Source organism: Antedon bifida, chromosome 5 (genome assembly GCF_963402885.1).
Source record: "Antedon bifida chromosome 5, ecAntBifi1.1, whole genome shotgun sequence".
Classification (NCBI taxonomy): domain Eukaryota; kingdom Metazoa; phylum Echinodermata; class Crinoidea; order Comatulida; family Antedonidae; genus Antedon; species Antedon bifida.
The window spans coordinates 21421175-21446132 of record NC_136230.1 but is presented as its reverse complement, the minus strand read 5'-3'; the positions used below and the strand labels follow the sequence as shown (position 1 = coordinate 21446132).

At 32.1% G+C, this 24958-nt stretch overlaps 2 protein-coding genes across 2 annotated transcripts in view; both read right to left on the bottom strand.

Moving 5' to 3' along the window:
• LOC144843584 (pseudouridine-5'-phosphatase-like) overlaps positions 1-24958 on the bottom strand; it is a 61405-nt gene that overhangs the window by 18498 nt on the left and 17949 nt on the right. The gene's annotated exons all lie outside the window — the stretch shown is intronic.
• On the bottom strand, positions 952-24510 carry LOC144843574 (patatin-like phospholipase domain-containing protein 4). Its single transcript, XM_078700413.1, has 5 exons — positions 24403-24510; positions 15475-15886; positions 14395-14625; positions 13464-13529; positions 952-3414 (listed from the first exon to the last, which is right to left on the bottom strand). The coding sequence occupies exons 2-5, from the start codon at positions 15853-15855 to the stop codon at positions 3097-3099; spliced, it is 996 nt and encodes a 331-aa protein (XP_078556539.1). The 5' UTR covers positions 15856-15886; positions 24403-24510; the 3' UTR covers positions 952-3096.

Below are 24958 nucleotides of genomic sequence, written 5' to 3'. Positions count from 1 at the left end.
GAATCGTCAGCTTTCTAAAAAAAAACATACAGTAGTTGCATTTCTACTGACTCGTTTTGTTCTTAATGATGATTGTGAGTTCAATCGTTCGTAACTTGTTCTTTAAAAACGTATAAAACAGTCAAAAAATGAAAGTTTGCAACAAAACTACACATATTATAATGTAACATTATTCAATTACCGGTTTGACAGCCTACATAATAATATACTCCTATTAGATAAAAAACACATGTTAATGTTAGGAGGGAGCCATCCATCAGATTTCATCTTCAATCATGTCATTTTTATTATTAAATCATTTGCAGATGTGCAATGCCGCATTAGCCATGCAGCCTAATATAATATGCATATTTCAACAACGGCGCTAACTTAACGTAGACCTTGTTTGTAGCAAAATCTTATTTAATATATCTAGCGCATTTAGGCCTAGAGCTCGTGATATTCAAACTAATTTCACTGATAGGCATTTATGGCCTTATTCAATTCATAAATATACTATAATATCTAAACTAGGCCAGCCCACTCCGTTACCAATAACATCTGAAATGTTGATAATTTTTTTACACAATTCATATATCTGAAAAATATATTATTTACTGTATATATTAATAATATTAGCGTATTATTGTTATATTAGATCCTATTATTATCCGTTTTATACTTCCTCACCCGTGCTTGCGACATTTCTGACCTAGAACTATGTATGGACTTTTTTTGTTATCGATAGTTTGTAAATTGTTCACACGTACCAGGGAAGAGGAAACTTTACACGTATCAACAATTTATGATATTAAAACTAATCTCACGGATACGCATGCATGGTAAACACTCTTCCCTGAAAAAAAGACGTTTTGTAGAACGCTATCATCTACATTATACCACTCATTCACACTGGTACTATGTTAATTGAATTGCAACGTTGTACATTTCCACACACAAAAAAAAACAGAGTAGGCCTAGTAGATTGTGCACAAATTGTTTATTTTTATTAATATTTACTGAATTGTTCAAGGTTCGAAGATTATATCTCGTTTTGAATGGACCAGTAATTCACAAAATTAAATCTTAAATTTGCATTGATAAACATTATTTCAGACTCTGAATCAATAAAATTGATTTTAGCAACTATAAATACAATATAAATCAAAACAATTTGACAAATTCTAAACTACTAGAAATAGAAATATTTACATGATTTAGAAAAAAATGTGTTTGCATTGTTACGTTTAAATTTTAATATCTCTATGGAATAACTTAGAAAGTAGAAAAAATAGAATAAATCGGAATTAAGTGCTCAGAAAAAGTAAATTAACGAGCTAAAACAAGCTATTGTGAATGTGAAATGCACATTTTTAGAAAGAGAAAATAAAACCGACTATTAAATTTAAGTTGCATTGATTTATATTCCTGAATGTATCTCATCCATATTGGTGTTGTATTTAGGGTATTGTATTGCTAAACCCCACCCCACCCCACCCTAAAAAAGTACTGTAGTTAAAAACACAAATTTCAAATTTGTTTTGACTGACATACTAAGTGAGTTGTACACTACACGATTCAATATTTTTGACTGACATACTAAGTGAGTTGTACACTACACGATTCAATATTTTATTTCTTTTCAATAGGGTTTTCTATTTTTGTTAGGTTTGCGGGGTTTATCATGCAATACCATCGTATTTATGAAAAAATATTTTAAAATGTGTCAGGCTACCAATACATTAAAACATGTAAGTTTAACTTGGGTTTGACAGAGTAGACATGGGTGCTTGCTAAAATATTTAAAAAAATAATATTCTATTATTTTACATCATTATTCTACATAATTATTGTATTTGTATTATTTTTATAAAGATTTTATTGTTTTTGGAAGCTTTTCTTGAATACTGTGAGTTGAGCACATTTGTATATTATTATTATCAATCATATTTTACAATAACTTTGATTTAAACAATATTTTGTAAATTATTACTATCTTTTAAACCATGTTAAACATATTTTACATACTTGTTTCTCCTCAGGAGATATTTAGAATAAATAAATGAGGTGCAAATAAAGTGTGCAATAATACTGTGTGATCTGTTATAGTCTTAGAGCACAAAACACCATTATGAAGTTATTCAATTTGGCTTGGTTTATCAATGTACAGTATAATCTTTGGAATGTTCCTAATTTTGGTTAATTTATAAAAAAGCACATTGTGAAACTGTGGCACTTTTGGTCAACATACTACAGCTCTGTACTATACTATATAATGTATACTCTTTGATCTTATGGTATTGAAAAAAGGTTATTATACTATTATTCAATTGAGTCTTTTTTATGAAATTTATCTAGTTCATTGAGCAAATATCTTACATTATATATTTGTATTACAAACATTTTTATAATAATAAACTCTAATTATGTTCAACTATATTATGTATCAACTATAAATGTGTAATACTTGCACTTGTTGGTAACACATCAATAATAATTAAAAATATATATATATCATGTTTAATATAATACTTATTATAAACTATTAAAAAGCACTAAAACGTTTTGTATCAATTATCTTAACAAAAACTACATCATAACAACATTTTTAGGAAATTATGATATTAAAAATGTTTGTATTCTGTTAAAAATGTGTTGGTATAAATCTAAACTGTTTTCCTATTATCAATCATTTGTACCAAATCATTATTTAGAATTGAGTAGTTAGTACCTTTTAAATTTACACTTTAGTGATGAGTATTAGAAAATACAAATATTGTTTCTTAAAATAAAATGTGTATGTAATGCTACACAAACAGCTCGTCTAAGTAGCACCAATAATATTTACAACAAAATCTGAGTACTGAATTTTTGGTGGCGTATTAATTGAATAAAAGTAGAACATTAAGTGTTATAAGACAAATAATGAATGTTTATGAGTTAAATGGGGATAATATTTTCATGAGTTGGAGACAAAGCAGAGTTGAAACTGTCAACGGAAAAAAACAAATTCATTGACCCACACTAACCAAAGGATCAGTTAACGTGATTGTAATTGGTTGGCTTCAGTTATTTTCGGTGAAATAGAACTGGATTTAAAAGAGGTTATTGTATAATCTATTCAAGCTCCAAGTCTGTCTCCAGTTCATGTTCATACAGCTGATTCTTGAACAGAAAAACTCTAGCATCTTGCACTCCTTTGTGATAGTACTTCTCAAGTACTGATCTATGTGGAGGGAACAGTGCCTGCACGCCACGCACTACATTCAGTGCACTCACTTTAAAACTATGCCCAAAAATGTCGTAGCTCAGGTCAAACCAAGTTTCATCACTTGGGCAGATCTGTTGTTTTGAACCGCAGAATGGTGAGACAAAGATGGTTTTTCCAGATGGCATTGCAGGTTGATTCCATGACATCCCTCCATCCATACATTTCTACGAATGAAAATGATTTTTATAATATAAAACATTAGTTATACACAACACACAGTCTACTTATTAGTGGTTCTGAATTAAACTAATTTTCTCATGCAAATCAATTCCAAAGGCATTCACATTATTTGTTGTCAGGTTTAGATTTTGATTTTAAATTAAAATCAATGTTTTTGTTCATTTCTATTTGGCACAAGTAAACAACTTTATTACAAAATTCAAGATGGCCTATCCAAAGCATTATGTTTTATGATTTTTGGGTGTGACAATCTTCAAAAGTTTAAGTTTTTCAAACTAATTCATTATAATGTAATGTAGATTACACAGTTGTACTGTCCTACATCATTTACATATCCTTGGCTGAGAAAAATGTATACATTAAATGTGCAACATTTAGTCTATCTATCAACTTGAAATGATTGGATATAGTTATATAAAAATGAATATACTGCACACAACTAAAATGTCTGGTACCTCTAATTAAACTCCAATTATTTTGCACTAATTACTTTACATCAGTAAACCTTGGAAGTCAGTGAACATTTAAAATGATGCAATCAACGACTGATTATATAACAACAGGGTCCATCCAGTCACATGCTCATCAAAATAGCAATACATAACAACAGGGTCCATCCAGTGACATGCTCATCAAAATAGCAATACATAACAACAGGGTCCATCCAGTCACATGCTCATCAAAATAGCAATACATAACAACAGGGTCCATCCAGTGACATGCTCATCAAAATAGCAATACATAACAACAGGGTCCATCCAGTCACATGCTCATCAAAATAGCAATACATAACAACAGGGTCCATCCAGTCACATGCTCATCAAAATAGCAATACATAACAACAGGGTCCATCCAGTCACATGCTCATCAAAATAGCAATACATAACAACAGGGTCCATCCAGTCACATGCTCATCAAAATAGCAATACATAACAACAGGGTCCATCCAGTCACATGCTCATCAAAATAGCAATACATAACAACAGGGTCCATCCAGTGACATGCTCATCAAAATAGCAATACATAACAACAGGGTCCATCCAGTCACATGCTCATCAAAATAGCAATACATAACAACAGGGTCCATCCAGTGACATGACTGATTACATAACAACAGGGTCCATCCAGTGACATGACTGATTATATAACAATCAGGGTCCATCCAGTGACATGCTCATCAAAATAGCAATAGACATATATAATATACATTCCAATTGTACCAGGTGATACATATTCAGTAATTGATATATTTCGAACCCTGTTGAGAACAGTTACTACACTTATTATAGAGATCATTAAAAAAAAGAAAACATTCCGCCTGATCTGTCACCTGTCATATTATGTAGTCACTCATTGAAAAAAACTTGTTTTTTCTCTTTAAAATAGTACTGTACAGAGAAAATTAATAAACAAAACATACAAAGTGTATAAATAAGTAAAACTCTACATTAGTAACAGTGCTTTAGTTAAGTCACTAAAGTGTTGCAATTTCTGGGAATTTACTGTACATCTTCATAGTGATTCCTAATTGGGCCAAAGTGGGGCAAACACTGTGAAATAGAGTTAAACGTGTTGGTTAACAGGTGTCCTGTGCTGGACATAAAGCCCCATTGGGTCTTTTCAAGTTTTATTGGCTTATTTCTGATACAATCTCATCACAGCCTAGTTATCAAGAATTAAAAATCAAATCTACAAGGTCGTAGGCCCTATCATTGTCTGTGAGACACCAGTGAAAAAAGGATGCGCAGAGCCCACTGACAGTGTCTGTCTACCTGATGGATATCTTGTTTCCATTGGGCTTGGCTGGATGTAAAATTCCTGACAGTTTTTATCAAATGACATTTTTTTAAAAAGCAGTATTGTATTTAACTACTACACATTATTAAAATCAGTATAACAATCTTCCATGAGAGATGTATAATCTGTATTAGAAAACATCAATGGACAATGACGACCAATGGACAATTACTGTACCTCTTGGATAAACTACTATGCAGAGAATTATCCCTCAACATCCCCTTAAAAATAACTACACCAGGAGGAAAACTAACTATCCATAGGGCAACTATTGTAAACACTACCCATATGACTACAACACACAGGGTACCTACCAGTAGGGCAACTACCCATAGACAACTACCCATAGGAAAACTACACATATGACAACTATCTATAGGAAACATACTCATAGGAAAACTACACATAGGACAACGACCCATAGAAAAACTAGTATCCATAAGACAACTATCCATAGGACAACTATCCATAGGACAACTACCCATAGGACAACTACCCACAAGACAACTACCCATAGGACAACTATCCATAGGACAACTATCCATAGGACAACTATCCATAGGACAACTATCCATAGGACAACTACCCATAGGACAACTATCCATAGGACAACTACCCATAGGACAACTACCCATAGGACAACTATCCATAGGACAACTATCCATAGGACAACTATCCATAGGACAACTATCCATAGGACAACTACCCATAGGACAACTACCCATAGGACAACTATCCATAGGACAACTATCCATAGGACAACTATCCATAGGACAACTATCCATAGGACAACTATCCATAGGACAACTATCCATAGAACAACTATCCATAAGACAACTACCCATAAGACAACTATCCATAGGACAACTACCCATAAGACAACTACCCATAAGACAACTACCCATAAGACAAACTACCTATAGGACAACTATTCATAGAACAACTGCCAATAGGACTTGAACTGCCCAAATATGATACATATGAAACATATGACAACTAACAGTATAATTCAAAGGAACCTGGTTTTACTTTTACTTTTGTTGAAACAACTACAATGTATTCTTCTTAATTCATCTCCATACAATTGACAATACATAACTAGTCATGTTGCCTAACAATTTTAATTGAAATTGAATGTGTCATGCAATTCAGATGGCAGGTGTGGGCAATATTACAACTCTAAATCAAAGGTTCGTTGTTTGACGGCTACACTGGCCAGTTATTACACCAGCTTTTCAACAAGCAAAATCATCAACAGCTAAGACAGAACATGTTTGTTTAACATTAATGAATATGACCTCGCATATAACAGTTTTTCTCAAAAAGATCTCATTGGCAACACTTTAATTTCATTGCAGTGTTGGTGGTTTATTATTTAAAATTTCTCTCTATATATACAGTATCTATCTATCTATCTATTATAATAAAGTTTCATATTTTATAGTAATCACCATGGACATTTCAAATATTAGAGGGGTTTCGCAACCTTACGAATACGATAACGAAAACGGATACGTCACACATTTGTGAAACTTTTGAGCTGATCCTCATTTCATATTCGTAAATTTCATATTCGTAAAGCTTATTCGTGTTGACGAATATCACCAGTCATATTCGTAACTACAAATTTTATTATCTATTTTGCACATTTTGCATTTGAATCAGGAATAATTCATGATTATAATATAATTATTATAGATTTATTGAAAGTAATTTACCAAAAGTAATTTACAAAAATGCCAAGTCAATTTTGATAAATAGCAGTTTCTCACTCGCTTTGATGTTACACTAGGCCTAGCCAGCCAAGCAACACAAATGAGCTTCGTTCAAATTTACCGCAGTCATATGTTTGACGGCGCCCTTAAAATTTCGTTTCCATGCGAAAACAGACTTTTACTGGCTTACGAAAACGAATATGTGTGTGTGACGTATCTGTTTTCGTTATCGTATTTATAGCGTTGCGAAACCTCTCTATTGAGGAGTATCTGAATACCCATCTATACTTTATAGTTGATCTTGTTTCTGCTGAGAAAAAATAACTATACTAAATAATATTAGCGAATAAGTTATCCCTAATTTCTTGGCAGCAGAAAGAAGACAAATTTTCAATATAAACCATTCTCTGAAAATAACAGTCAAAAACAAAAAATAACGGTTTATTTAGTGATTGACCACTGTTGAGCTTCAGTCAACTACTGTATCAACTTGAATGTTTAAATTTTTGGTATTTAAAAAGTTTTTTTATTTAGCAGAAATGCAGTCGATTGTATTATAATTTTAATATAAACGACCCCAACACTTTCTCTATAATGTTACTCTCTATATTACAAAAACCACTCAAGGACAATTGAGTTATTTTCAAATGAATTAGAATGTAATACATCTAGTAATAACCCGTAACGTATTGCAAGATTTGGATGAACAATATGTTTTTTGCCCAACCTTTTTACCCTTGAGATAGATCCTTTTTTTTTTTTTTTTCAAAAATAGATCCTGAGGACTGAGAAATCAATTATGTAAAAAAGACATTCAAATAGTTTATTTTATCTTTTTATTTTGTATGAAATAATTCAGTTTTTAAAAAAACATATCATTTGCATGATATGTCTTGAGGAACTGAAGGACTAAACTAAAAATTAATTGCTTTCCACAAAGATATCTCCTGTACTCATCTGGTCAATTAACAGTTTTAAATTTCCCACATTCCTAAACGGTGTGATGTGAGGTAATATCGCCATGGTTAATAATTGAGCATTTAAAGAAACACCAAACCAATCACACTTGGCTAAAATCATGGAGGTATACCTCCATGCTAAAATGAACACCTTATGCAAGACAGTGTATGCATTGCTGTTCTTGGCAGGTGGGACTCCCAACACATTTTAAATCACCTAGAAGGGTGGGGTGACCAACCGCTCTTCTACCTTAATATAATCACGTTTTGTACATAACTTTCACCTATGGTTGAAGGATGGTCCTGGGAGATCAAGCTGGGTGTGAAGTTCATTTTTACCTGCAGCTGCTCCTCAAGTGTTTTGGTTTCAACTGAGCAGCTAGCTTACTAGACAGCCTCCCTGTCCTAATGCCCAATCCATAATCTTAAAAATCGATTTATCTACAATACTTGGGCAAGATTGTTTTATATACTGTTTTAAACTAATAAAAATATTGTAATTAATAATAATACATTACTAATTCTGTAAAATATTTATTCAAATGATGCCAAGATGGAGATACATACCACTATACCAAATATCAAAAAACAATAGGGGTTTGTGAAACAATGGCAGTATGTATACCATCAATTAGTAACCTACTGCAGGTTATTAATTATTATACAGATATTGCCTGCTTAGAGATGAAATATAAGATTTGACATCCCCAAGGAAATGATATTATGTTCGAAGGAATATATATTTCCCTCAGCTGCGCTTCGGGAAATATATAATTCCTCGAGAACATAATATCATCCCGAGGGGATGTTAACTCTTATATTTTACCGATATAAAAGGCGATATCTGTTATATTACATAGCCAACAACAAGTAAAATATCTGCTGGGTTGGGTGAAGCTAGGCTAGGCCTCCTTTTTGTATTGTATGTAAACAAGCCTGCCTAGACACCTTACCTTGCGACGAAAAATATACAGATAATTACTAATTATATATTCCATGGCAATAAAATATTCACTTAGCCTTAGGTCGTTTAAATTAACAGAAGAATTTCCATCAATAAGCCTACATTAATAATAATAATATTATAATCAGGTAGGCCGAATAAACAATTCGTCTTCTTCAAGCCTAATCACCGGATGTTCAGCGCGTACTAGTTACTAGGTTACTACCGTGACCAATCACAAACAGTGTTTCATCACATCTAGGGAGGACTAATAACAAATGAGTGCGCTATGTATGCATAGCTTAAATAGTTTAGTTGATTAATTTCTTCAAGCAAGTTCCGTAGCGCAGCGGTTGAAGCGTTGTCTTGTGATGGAGTGACAATTTCATCGCGAGTTCAAGACTCAGTAGATGACTTTTGTTTATTTATCGGCAAACGCGAGTGTTGCCACACGAAAATTACACAGTCAATAACATCGTACTCGAGAATTTGCTGGATTTTATATGTTTAATGACAGGGGACACGATAATTACGCGAAAATTACTCGTCAATATCATCGTACTCGAGGATATATACGATTTACGATCCTCGCAGCGGTAGTCATAAGACGCAGTTTCAATCAATCACGTTCACGTATTTACATAGGCTATGTAATATACTATGATATATTAAAAAAAATAATAATTTCACTCATGTTTATTCAAGTGAGAACTACAGTAATACTGGAAAAAATTCTTATTAAAAAAAGAAAAAAAAAACAATATTAGGATGGATTGGCTAGTAGTATAATCACATTAATATGTCAGGTTCAATGACACTGAAACACTTGAGGGTGGACAACAACCTGAGATGTCAATGTCAGAAAAATTGATTTGACATGAGAAAATTTATGTTGATAAGAAAATATGAGAAATATTATTTTTACTAATAAACCTCACATGAGATAATTTTAGAAAAATAGAATAATTGGAATTATCAAACCTGAAAAAACTTCAGAATGTAAAAATAGATCTATATTTGCTTTACAATACAATCTTTTATTTTTTGCTTCAGGACAATTATTGCCAATTATTTATTTTTAAAAACAAGACAGTATTTGTGGGAGTGTTTGTGTTATGTAATTGTATGCTGGTTGAAATTGTGGGACAGGGCAATATTTTATCACATGATGCTGGATTATTTCTATGGATTTTTACCATTCAATAGCTGATAAAAAAGTGCTACAATCAAAAGTGTAGAGTGCACCCATATTTGCTCTGTTCCACAGTTTAAAACTAAGAGCACCTTTAAAAATATGATTGAAGATGGAAACAACCGGTTTGATGTTGATTAATTAAATTTATATTAAAATCCTATGTAATCGTAAATATGTGAATTTGATTGGCATCACATGACTACTGTTTTGAAGATTGTAAACATTTTAAATTCCCAAGGAGTGTTATGTTAGTTATAAATACTAGGTAATTTTCGGGTAGCAACAAATAACACTGGTCGTCAAACTCGCGATGTCTGTATCATAACATATTTATTTCTATGATTGAATAGCGCCCTCTAAAAAATATGGAATGTCGTTGAATGTTATAATTCACCTATTTAGTGCAGGAAAATAATAAGTGTTTTGATATACAGTAAAACAAATAATTAATGTTTTGAATTCATTGAATGGAGAGATTCATTTGTTGAAGAAATTGACTGTTTCATTATTTGGATTAAAATACCAATCCCACAAACAATTCCCACATATTGTTAATATTTCAAAATTTGAATAAACAAATCAAAAGAGAAAGTGTAAAAAGTGAAACACTTCCATTGAGTTGAGGAAAAAAAGGTAAATGCTTTGAAAGATAAGATGCCCATTACAAGAGTGAACTTTGAGATGGCCACACCTGTTGGGAGATATCAATATTCTAACAATAGACTACAAAGGCAAGCGTTCAGTTGATCAGAAAAATTAAAAGTGACATGAACATAGTTTGGTTGGTCAAGCAATTGGTCAGTTTCAGTCCAGAGGCATAAAAGTGTCAAATAAACACCTTTCATTGGTCAACTAATTGGTAGTTAGACCCAAAGGTATTCGATTTTAAGGCTAACATGCATTGTTTTGTATTATTATCCTTCTTGATACAGTATGTTAATATCAATGACAGCCTACAATAACTTAAAAAGACACCGAGATATTGTAAGAACTGGAGAATATGAAATCCAATACTGCTTTGGAATTTCACCATCTAGAATAACACATTTCTAAACTGATTAACAAAGTAGATTTAACCACTTTTTGACATAAATGTCTTTTGAATAAACCTTTTTTAAAATATAAACTCTGTAGTTTTTATAATCTGCGACAGCCCATTCAAATTTCTAAAACCAATACATTACTGACTTTACTTCACAATGCAAAATTGCTTTGATGCCGTGTTCACAGTTATTATCTAATCATATGTACAATACACACAGTAGGCCTACAAACAATATTTGCAAGGTTTAAGTTTTCATATACAGCGAAATTGAAGTAAATATTTTAAATAGGCAACCAGTATTACATAATTTTGTTGTGCATGTTCAAATGGTTTTATCTGATTTAATTTATCATTAATATTTATTACAGTATTTCAGATAGCAATTCCGCAACATAACCACATTTTTAATTGTATAAATTTTACTAAATTGTTTTAATTACCTATGTTCAAAGGTTTCATTAAAGGATAAAATCCATTAATATTTTATTATAAGAAAGATATTTTATTTATGAAAATATTATTTCCAATTGTATCAATTTTTGTTTGCAAATTAAAATATAAAGTGTACAGTAGACAGTACGTCATACAAAAATTAATTTTGAAAGCAATTAAACTTCTAAACAAATTGTGAGTACATCAGTTGGCGGTATGCTTTGATCGTGAGGGCAATTGCAGCGTTTTTAGCTAGGAGTAGACATGACAAGGTCAGAGAAAGCCTGTGGGTCTTTAGTCAACACCAGGGTGGCCTACATACATCGTTAGAAACCCATAGGGAGAAAAATCCTAAGTGTCGTAGAAGAAGAGACAGCATCCATAATAAGTCTACAGGCAGAGAGATGCAATTAAATAAAGAGGAAGGATACTAAAGAAGAAAATTAGGCTGCAAACTGAGAGATAAACTAGAAACAGACAAGGTGGTATGATGTGAAATATTTACGCAAAGCCAAACACAATTAAACATTACCATAAACTGTAGGCGACCAGAATCGGAAACACCATTTCTGATCCTTTGTATCAAGCTAGACAGATTATCTACATGTATTTGACATTAAGATTAATTGAGAGCACAGCTAATCATGGTGATTAAATAGCTATATCCAGAGCCATATATATAAAGAGTTACGACATTGAAAATTAGAAGCCATTTTTGTGTCAAAGAATTTGCACGCTGACGGCGCGCGCGTCTCTTTTGTATAGCGTTTTCCTATAGTTCATGCATTATTTTTAGATTTTGTTGTCTATGAAATAACGCTTAGATTCCGTTTTTATTTTAGTAATTAATTTTATTAATGGTATTGATTTGGTAACATATATATATTTTTTTTATAACAACAAAAAAATAAATGCTAGGGCCTACATGGAAGTTAGGATACATCAAAGCATGAACCAATACAAAAAACAAACAAATTCACCCCTCTTTTTATACAGTATATGGCTCTCTGTGTGTTTTTGACACAAACTGCACCGCCAACGTTATTAAATGTCAGAGACTCGTTCATCATTTTATTTGTAATAATTTGCCTTTAATGTTTTAATATTGTTCATACCCTTTTCAGCATATTAACAAATATATCCACGACACTTTATTATTTTATTTAGTCATCAAAGCATGCATTATGAATTGAAAATATTATTATTGTTATTAATAGGACGTAGTTATGGGATGTTTCGTTCCAAAATAAATCAATCAAACTTTATAATTTACTAGCGCACGCGCGCAATATTCTTTGCCGCAAGTACTTCTGTACGCTGTGCACATCGATATTTCGCCGTAAAATGTGCAATTACATTTTTTTAAATATAAGAAAAAGTTGAAAGTATATTTTGCTCCTATACTTTACATGCATTAACAGAGACAAGTTTGACACAAATTGATATGCATATCACGTGGCTTTAATCCAATGTCGTAACTCTTTATATATATGGCTCTGGCTATATCACTTGCTTGCTGCCCTCTACAGTATAATTAACTTTGACAATGTATTTGACAGTAAAATTGAGAGAACATAGATAGTCATAAGAAAGTTATATCAATAGTTGTTTGCTGCCCTCTACAGTATGATGACGATCTGCCGTTAATAACATTGTTGTGGCCTCAATGAGTGTTTATCAAATCTGTTTTATACAAAAATCTCTTATAAACATACATGCTGTAATTTTATGTAAAGCTATGTTATACAGTACAGGGTATACTCGACAATGACTTTTTTTTTTATTTGATAATTATTTTTATAAATTGAGAATATTTCAAAGTTATAGATTTAAAAAGGTAATGGAAAAAAAACAGGAATGTTTTACTTTGTTTGTCTTTTGGAATCCATGAATCATGAGCAAATCAAACAAACATGAAAATCATTCTGTATCGCTTTAAAATCTTACCTTGCCCCTAAATATTGGTGTTTGCATGCCACTATAGACAGGTATGTGACAACTACATAACAGCGCCTATAAAACAGAAAACAACAATTACATTTCAAAGTACATGCTAATGCTATGGTAAGTCTACAAAATATGTTTTTGCTGTCCTTCAATTATTCATTTGTCAAAAAAGCTATCATACAGTACCTTAATTTATGGATTATTACTAGTATTATACAGGTCAGTGTATAAATGCAGTATAGTATATAATTATTATAGACCAAAGAGTATTATAGATCAGTATGGCACATATTGTACAAAAAACTACAGTACATGGAGTAAATCATGGAAATTAAGAACAAGAAGTACTATTATATAGTACATACTTTATTGCAAATTTAAATTTACTCCACCATGATCTTTAGAAGTATTCATTGTTCATAAATAGTCGTTTTATTGAGTTTGCATGATGGAAATCAGATTAGTGAGGTGGTAATAAAGCTTTTTAGACCACCGACAACCTAGGAACAATTGACAGGTCACTATAACTCACTAACAATGGCTTATTTCTCTTTAGGAACATGGCTAAAGATTAAAAATTAATTACTGTCCTATCGTCAGACACAGGGGCAGGAGACAGTTCACTGGGTAACCTGCTACTCGTTTTGAAAGGTGAACTGGGTTCGAACACGAGCAAACTGTGTACACTGGACCTACAGTTTATAGTCTTTATCCAAGAAGACTTGTTCAACACCAGAACCACCAGAACTAGGAGCGAGTCTGCCTCGAACCAATGACAATATTGTTGGCTCTTTAGCCACTGCCAAACTGCTCGGCCATTGGATCCGCTCGATGTGGTATATGAAGTAGATGAAAAAGCGGTTGACATTAAAAAAAGTGCCTACTAACTACAGTATTTCATCAAGAATATGGAATGTTAGTCTTACTGTACCTGAATTAGTTCATCTCTATTTTCAAACTGTGATATCATTATGTTCTTGCGGTTACTCAGCGTTGTCAATGATATAAATAATCGACCACTTGCCATCGTATGTGCATTTGGAGGTAGAAGACGATCAAGTTCAGAGTGTAACGTACGTGATACACTAAAGTTAGGAGTGAGAGCACCCAGTGGTTTTTTTTGTATTGTATATGCTATGTCGTAACACAACTGCATTCCATCCTAAAGAAAAAAAGTACTTGATAAATGCTCAATAAATTATTTAATTCTAATTATACCCTTTTCACACTGCACAAATTTGTTTGACCTCCTAATTTATTAAGTGTTTTCATACACGCATACGCGAACCACGAGAAATCCGGGAAAAAAGCATAGTTGCATACTGATTTATTATCCAAACAGTAACAAATTGGGACATCTTGGAACAAAAATAGGCCTCAAAGTTTTCCGCCTTTGTAAAATAAAAGCTTCCGCATGATAACCGTTTCCTAATGCTTTCTTCCTCTTGAATATAAATAACTGCCTAAAGGCGCGGAACGAAAAGAATACAACAATTGAGTATTAAAAAGTTTAAAATACAACCTAATACAATACTCCCTTTCAAGTTTTGTTTGTTATTAGTTTGTACTCTAGGCAATGACAGGAATGCTAGGTACAGTACAAAAGATGGGATAGTAAAGTTTAATGTCAAGGACATTTATCTGAAAACAATGGACAGTTTAAAACAATTTGACTGTACTTCCTTTTTTATCTATTCAACTTTCATATTTCATAATTACTGTATTTCATAATATACACTATTGACCTCAATAAAAATAAGACACTTGTGAAAACTAATATTCCTTGTTTTATCATAAAGCCAGAACACATTTATTTGCATTAATAGTATTATTGCAAATAATTAATAATACTTTATCATGGTAATTTAGGATGAGAAATTGTGGAAAAAATGAATTAATAAATAGTTAGGTTAAATTTTAACTTTCAATGAAAAGAAAAATGCAACATGGCATACATGCATTCAATACTATTGTATCAATAAAGCATTTCTTACAATATAGGCCTACTTACATTTAATTTCTTTGGAGAGCATATCATAAAAGCAGCTACTAATGCCCCTGCTGAAGCGCCACCAACACCTCGGATTCTCTTTATAAATCCCTTCCCATGAGTCATCAAACACTGGATTACTCCGACATGGTATGTTCCGAGGAATCCACAACCAGCAAAGGACAGATGTAACTCCGAGCTATTTTGCATTACCATTGCAGTTGGCAGTGCGAGTCCTTGATACATGTCATCCTCATTTTCATCATCCCCATAATATTCATCATTCTCATAATATTCATCATTCTCATCATATTCATCAACCTTATCATATTCATCACAGCTCGCTATATCATTAAAGTATGGGCATGTCTCTTTAGGTGCGGTCTCAAGAATTACCTTCATTTAGTTTATGCAGTGCTTGTATCAAGGATTTCTAAAAAATAAAACAAATTTACACTTTGTTTAACAATAAAATGTCTGGCAAAATTAAATTTGTCTATAGGGATGTTGCCAATGTTCATGTTCCCTTTGGCTTGGTATCTTAAAATAATTACTGTACCTCTTAAAATTAAGGACATAAAATTGATTTCAGAAGATAACTAAAATAGCAACATTTTTAATAAAGTTGTTTATACATTTTTATGGTTTGTATACTTTTATTTTTCTTAACAGGTTCACAATTTATTTTATATTCCATTGGAATTTGGAATATTCAAGACTTCTGGGCATAACATGCTTTACAAGCAATTCATATTGCCTTCAGGCCTCTGGTTAAATACAATTCGTTTCAAAACACATCAAGGTCTTGACGCTGGTGGCGGCATGAATTTAAGTAAATAACTGCGCAGGATATTCTTAATCCCATGGACGCCATTCCGGCGGACAAATTTGAACCGGAATAAGTCGTTTGATGTTTTGGTCAAAGACGGAGTTGTCTAACCAAGCAAGTCAATGTAAACACACAGAATTAATCGGAAAGTGTCCAGATCCGAAAGAAACTTTGATTTTATTTGTTTACATAATTTCTTCCTTTTTTAATGAATAACCACAGGAACTTAACTTTAAAATTTAAACCAAAAAAAGCACTAAAAATAATGACGTAAAATACAGGGAAAGTAAAAATCAGGGTACGTAAAACAGAGGTTCTACTGATAAAAAAGAATGCAATCATTGGCTGTTTTCCAATTATGGGATGGTATAATATTTCAAAAGGATTATCTACTCTACAATACAGTTACATTTTAAAAGACCAAACATCAGCTGTAAATGAATGAAAGCAAGTAATTGAGCCAATAATTCCAACGAAACAGCTTGTGTCAATTTGTTTTACAATTTCTCTATATGACATTAATAAGATCGATGTGCATTTTAAATTAATACAATTGTGGAAACATTTGTGAACAGAAATTTGACTACGAAAATAAAACAAGACATTACAGTCTAGTTTCTAATCTAATTAATAATATACAGTAATATAAAATTTAAAGTATACAATTACCAAAGATTAAATTTACAGAAGTAAAATATTAAGACACAACCAAACAAAATACAAAATAAAAACAAAAATGTGATGCTTTATAGTATACTAGAAATTGCCCTATTATTAACAGATTGATTTGGGAAGATCCTAAAAAAGAATGAGGGTCATGTCATAAACTTTTTATTTATTTTCCAGAAAGAAACATTCAAAGCGGAAATAAAAAAACTATGGACTGTTAAAATTAGAAAACCTAAAACCTATATGGAAGCACATTTCACAAACAACAACAACAACAAAGTTGAATGCAAAATTCACTAATTAAGAGATTGTAAAAAACTGAAAGAAAAAAAAGCAAGAGTTTGAAAGTAGAAGAAACATGAAGGAAGACAATAACTTTACCTTGATACTTGTATTGCTAGATACGTTTGAAACAATTTAAAGCCAATGAATAACTGAACAAATTATTAGCAACTATTATTTTATCAACCAAATTATCTTATACGGTCAATAAGCAAATGCTAATCAAATATCACATTATGTTAATTGTGTCATTGCTGTTGAATATAATAGCCAAGCCTTGATTGGCTGATTGAGTAGCAGACAATACTTGAGGGTAGGTTACTTTTCCTGAACAGCAAATTAAGGAAAGTATTATTGTGAAATAGTAGGTCAATAAACACATTAAAATATTGTGTAATCTTTTTAACTGTGCAATTTATTTATGCCTGTACTGTAGACATACAAATGAATGAAAACAAAAACATTAAATAGGATACAATTGACTCCAGAAAGCCTGCACCATGGATGGACAATAATGTACCATCAAGGAAGGACTACACAATACAGTGTACCAAATGTTAATTGCTCTATTTTCAATGCAACAATGTTAATCATAAAAACATTATAAACTAGATTTAATTTGTCACTATGACGAATTATAGGTTATATGCATTGATCTAAATAAAGATAATTGATATTTAAAAGATATATTGATTGATTGATTTTGTCAGAATCTTGAATTATTTATAATATGAAACTGAAAGATAGGATCTTGCTAAGGCACATACAATAGGCACAATCAGATCAAAGATCCCTAATGCATATAATGTCATAAACCACCATTGTTACATAATAATAAAGAGATCTAGATTTCATTATAAACCATGCGTATAATCTATGCACTAAGAAATAAAATTGAACAAACAAAACGGACATTAAAAAAAATCTTATTTCGTTTCGTTTCCCAAGGTGAGACTCGATTTCGGTACCTTGAATGAATTCTATAGATGCGAGCACAGATCATCGAGCCATACACAACTGACTAAAAGTTGAAGAAAGATTCCTCCGTGTATTTACTAATCTATGCAGTAACCACTTTAGTGCAGATAGATTATTACATACCGCAATGAATCATATTTTTTTACTATGAATGACATCTTTAAAAATTAAAAAAATTATGCACTGTCAAAGTATATACTTTTAACTTTAAAGAAGAAGGTTAATTTTAAGTTTGTTATTTCGGTCCAAGAAAATGCCATATAGTTTGTTTGATTGTCGCAATTACATTTTAAAAAATTAACATGCAAATAATGACGACGTAATCAACTTTTTTTTCTCCTAATTTCATAATAAATCATACATATGATACTGTACATACAAATGAAATGCAAAATAGGGGTTCCCGAACATTCAGACGATCTATATTAATTTTAAAATTTAATTATATTGCCATATGATAAAATATGACCTGAAATTTATGAGTACCAAATTTGGTTTATAATATATGCTTGTGAAAATATAATTACAAACGTGATTTCGTTAAATCCTATTGAGATAACTTTTTTCATCTTTTAAATGGTTAAAAATGTGAAACATAAGGCGATTCTAATCATTTTAGCGGCCCGCTATAAATCCCAACATGCATTGAGCGCGGATTGATATTTTCTTTTTCTTCTGTAATTCACCCACTTTTCGGCGAAAATACTAGGTTTCTCAATTTGTATCAACGAAGTCTGGCAAAAACAGAAAGATAATAATTAATGCAGCAATTATACAACGTCAAGCTAGGCCTATCTAGCGTACGATGTTTGTATGTTACCGATGTTTACTAGCTCTAGGCCTACAAAAGCATTGTTTCTCTCTTTTTATCATAATTTACAATAAAACATTACAGTACATACATTATGGACAAGGAATGACCTGGTTTAATGTTTTTAAATTAATATGCATTATTTTTACAAAACGTAACAAATTGTAGGGAATGCATGGTCTTTAATCTTGTACTTTATTCGTTCATTCAACCAAATGTTATACAGTATTACATAACCTATTGGAGTTTATCTATAGCCATTGTGCTGATTTGTGTTTGTATTTGTTATCACAATAGCCCATTTAGATTTCAACAACCACTCAAATCAAACATACCTATTTAGGTACAAACAATTTATTTTTTATCAATCACATTTGATACTTTTCTTTATCAATTATTTGAATGCTTTTATAAGCATTGTAGATAATTAGGTGCAGTGAATTGCATCATTAGAATGCAAGAAGGCAATGTAATCCACAGCAGATAAGTTTAATCAATTTAACGGGTTAAATTCACTACTCTTAGTTCACTGTATCGATCACAGTTTATTTTGGGGTCACATTAGGTTGAATATTCAGGATTTATCACTAGGTACAGTACAGTAAATGTCAATACCTGGTTATGATGATGCTCCGGCATGCACGTCTGGCTACAAAACTATTTTACCTAAATAAACCACCACCTACTGTACAATTGATTCATGCCACACTGTTACTAAGGATATGTTCAGACTCACAGCGTTAATGTGGCGTTATGTAAGCGGCGTACATATTTTTGTGTTTGAACTAGGCCGCGGATTAGCGTTAGGCAGCTGTTACACCGCGCCAGTGGTGTAATAACCCTAGCAGGAGAGGGTAGATTTAATGCTAATCTAGTGACATACCTGTACCCTAGTATACAACAGCGAAATATCTATATCAAATGTACTTTCAGGTTTTCAATTTAAAAGAATAGTAAAGTTGGCGTCAGTGATATGATATTTTCATAAATTAAATCAATTATGAATTAATCAGATAATTGTCAGTGTATGAGATCAATATTTTTTGGTTATCCGCAACTTAGTTGCAGGATAACCCATGTGATTGTAAATATCTTTTTTTTCATCTTCTTTGTTATTCTTCTTTCTTTCCCGGATTTTTGTGCGTCGCATATCCCCTATTGCTTGTGAATATATCTTTTGTATAACTTTGTCATTATATGGACATTTACCTGAAGTTGTGCACCTCCATATTTTGAATGACGTCAGAGTTGCGCAACGTGACTTACGCGCGATTTTATGAATTTCAATGATTGATCATAGGATAAAAAATAAAAGTCATTTTGTATTGACATTTGGTGAATATTTAAGTCATATCAAAGGCAAACTTTCTATGGATTAAAAATGGCATGTTTTACAAGAAGTTACGCGCGCACGCGCATTTAAAGTTTCAAAATGCGCAAAATTAATTTCTAATCAACTTTCTGCGCTGATCATGACATTTTGAGCATGTCAAAAATTCCCGCGCGCGCGAAAAATTTTGCGCGTAAGATGCGCACGGAGTATGAAAATCATGTTTTTTCTCTTGAATTGTGATTTTCCAGACTTTCCTAGTCATTTAAAAAAAGATTGACATCATTTCAAATTAAAATGACGTCATACGAACACGTTGATTTATAACATTTGCGCGCGTTTTAGTTGAAAAAGTTACAAAATATTGTCAAATATATGCCTATTTTGAATCTATTATAGCTCTTCAGGATCAAAGGTGACCCCCAATTTTTTTAACTTATTATGCAAGAAGATAAATTGTAGATATGAATTCATGCAGAATTTTTACCTCTCGGATGTTATGACGTCATCGTATGGCCACACGAATGTAAAATATAGGATTTTTTACTGTTTCGTTATTGCTCATCACAATAAATAGAGCGCATCTCGCTTATACGTATTCCATTTCACCCGATATTTTAATACTGTCTAGGTCAATTAACTATCTTTCGCATGAGTTAAATATATTTTAATTTTTATGACGTCATCATGTCTAAAAATGTAAATAACGTGGGTCACCTATTTTCATCTTTACAGTAAATTTCAATCTGTTATAGCTCGTCAGAATAAAAAGTGATAATCATAATTAAAAGGTTTTCTGGAAGCTAGTGGATTGTAGATACGAATTCATGTAAACATTTTTCAAATCAGATGTTGTGACGTCATCATATAGCCAGTTGAATAAAAAAAGTCGTATTTTCATCTCTTGCGTAAAAGTTCATTGCGTTTAAACGAGAGCGCATCTCACTTTCACGTGCCCAAAATTATTCAAATTTGTATAAATGTAATTATTTAGATAATTATCTTCTAAAATAGTTATCTTTATAAGTCAATTTGATGACGTCATCGTGTTAATAATTGGCTTTAAAAGATGGGTCTCGTAATTTCGTCTATGCTACCACTGTATATAACATATACAGTGTATTCTGTAAATACTGTAATATGCTGTATGCTACAAAATAGGTACAATTCAGCACTGTAAACATATTTAATTCATGTCATAGGATGGCATAATAATTTTCGGCGTTCATATATTTTAAACGTATGTGCATGTTGCGTTTGCGCGGATAACCCGAACTCGTCAAAGTGACGAGTTCAAATCTAGTTTTCTGTATTATTCTTCTTTCCTTCCTTCCTTTTTGTGAGTCGTGTTCCTCTAAAATGTGTAAACATAACATTTCATAACTTTGACAACATATGGGCATTTACGTGAAGTTGTGCACCTCCTATTTTTGAATGACGTCATAGTTGCGCAACGTGACTTATGCGCAATTTTATGAATTTCAATGATTGATCATAGATTAAAAACCAAAAGTCATTTAGTATTGACACTTTGACAAAATTTAAGTCATATCAGGGGCAAACTTTCTACGGATTAAAAATGGCATGTTTGACAAGAAGTTACGCGCGCACGCGCATTTAAAATTTCAAAATGCGCAAAATTAATTTCTAATCAACTTTTTACGCGTTTCTTGTCATTTTGAGCATGTCAAAAATTCCCACGGGCGCGCAATTTTTTATGCGCGCGGTGCGCACATAGCGTTAAAAACATATTTTTTTCTCTTGAATTATATTTTTCAAGCCTTTCCCAGTGATTTTGAAAACAATTTAGACCTTTTCCAGTTTAAATAACGCCATACGAACACGTTGAATTAGACAATTCGTGCGCGTTTTTTATGAAAAAGCTTAAAAAATCGTCAAAATTATGTCTTTTTTTAAACAGTCATAGTTTCTAAAGTAAACCGTTAACCGTTTATTTTTATTACAAAATCTAGAAGTTGATGAGTTGTAGATATCGGATCATGCATCAATAAGGCTAAAAAAACATTGTGACGTCATCGTATGGCCACACGAATGTAAAATATAGGATTTTTGTCTCTTTCGTTATTGCTCATCACATTCAATGGAGCGCATCGCGCTTATCTGTATTCCTTTTTCTCCTACATTTATATATTGTGTAGGTCAATCAACTTTCTTTAGCATGAGATAAAAATATTTTAATTTTTATGACGTCATCATGCCTAAAAATTTTAATTACGTGGGTCATTAATTTCATCTTTACAGTAAATTTTAATCTGTAATAGCTCGTAAGAATAAAATGTGATAATCACGATTAAAACGTTTTCTGGAAGCTATTGGATTGTAGATACGAATTCATGTAAACATTTTGCCAATCGGATGTTGTGACGTCATCATATGGCCAGTTGAATAAAAAAAGTCGTATTTTCATATTTTGCGTAATAGTTCATCACATTTAAAAGGGTGCGCATCTATATTTTACGTATTCAAATTTCTTCTACACGTTAATATGTTGTTCCTGAGATAATTTCCTTCTGAAATTGCTATCTAAGTGTTTCATTTTGATACCGTCGCCATGTTAAAAATTGGAATAAATGGCGGGTCCCGTAATTTCACCTATTCTACACTGTATGTAATATGTATACAGCTTATACTGTTTGCATGTATATACTATATGACACAAAATTCAGCACTAACAGCATGTCATATTCTTCAGTTCTTGTCATAATGCCATAATCTTTATCTGTGTGCAATATTCCAACGTATGACGTGCACGTGGCGTTTGTCGTGGTGCGGATAACTAACTCGTCAAAGTGACGAGTTTCATGTCTAGTTATGTTTTAAATTATTTTGAATTAAAATGCAATTCTACAAGTAGTAAGAACAAATCAGTATATTTGAAGGTAACATTATATAAATAAAAATTTAAAAAAAATTTAGGATGTAAACTTTCATGCATTGTCATGAATGTATACATAATATAGTTCTATCTGCTTTGACCTGATCAGAATGTTTTAAACGCAAGGTATTGGAATGTTGGTCGTTGTGTCTGAACACCTTGGCTTTTGACGCCATGGATTACTGTACGACTTGCGTAGATAACGCTACCTTAATGCTGTGAGTCGGAACAAACCCTTAAGCTGTTATTACTCAGGCTTAAGCTCAAGTTTCACCCTAATGTCTAAAATGGATCTACGGAATTCCCCAAAGAGTTTTGAAATCCTAAAGTTGTTTGAAATACCTAAAATCCTCCCACAAAACCAAAACTAACAAGTTTGTTTTCATTTTAAATCTGTTGCGGTGTCATGCATATTTGCGCTGCACTGCTTGACTTTTTATGTAAATTAGTTTTTAAAAATATATTCGTATGTCTTTTGCTAAATGAATGTCGATTTAAATTGAATAATCTCTTTTTATTAAGGCTTGATTAGGCCTGTAGTAAAACAATCTTAGTGTTTAGTATGCCCATTTAGTATTGTATGAACACAACTTGTTCATTTGGCATTAATTTTGAGTGGTACCTCACTCATCTATCTATTCTTTTCCCATTTTTAGGCCCTTCCTCGGCGGGTCTGGCTGGCCTATTGCAGCAGACAAAATGTCTGTCGTTGGTGATATTGGTATAAAGGATGCCAATGGGCAACCCATATGGTGGTGAAATTACTGGTAGGTGGTATCTCTCTCATCTAATTGGTGCAGATTTTTTAGCACCTCTAGATGCAGCACCCGGCAGACTCCCATTTACATTAATTTCAAGTGACCCCCAACACACTTAAATAGTCAGATATTGGTACCCAGTTCATCTAACCAAATGTCTCTTGGCTGCCGGTCTAGTATATAGCAGAGCTCCATACAAAATACCGGATGTTGATTTTATCGCGACCGATTTCATCTGACACCTTCTGTGAAAAGGAACTAGGCCTAGCCTACACCATGCCTACACCAAAGAACAAAGGATCGAAAGGCGTTTACACCATGGAGGTATAACAATCCAATTTATAACTCCATGTTTACACAGTACACTATAGATTAATTAATTTGTAGTAGGCCTACCGTGACTTTACTTGCGAAAACTAAAAATATTCCTCACTATACTCAAAGAATATATATCACAAGAATGAGTATTCCGCGATTTTTTCATGAGAAATTTGTAACAGAGAGCTCCAGAGAGTGATGCCCGCCCTCATAAGGGCGGATGTATACGTACTAAATAAGACTTGATTTAATAGATATTATACATGTCACATTAAATAGAATTATGATAATATATTTTGCAATTGTAAACTATTTTATAATGCATATTTATTAACAAACTAGTTTACATTCACTTTTACAGACAATTATTTACTAACATGCTAAATTAGTTCACAAAAAAGGCCTAACACAGCAACACCAAAAATCAACGAATCGTTACTCAGCACGGCCTATTCTTTACCATTGCCGTGTACTACTCTACGCCCGGTAAATTAAGTATTGTTTTTATGATATAAATTAGTATAAAATACATGTTATTTATAGGATAACATGTTAAATTTCATTAACATTTATTTGTTTTACCAGAAACAATTTAAATATAGGAATATTATTAAACTATCCTTCGTGAAAACGC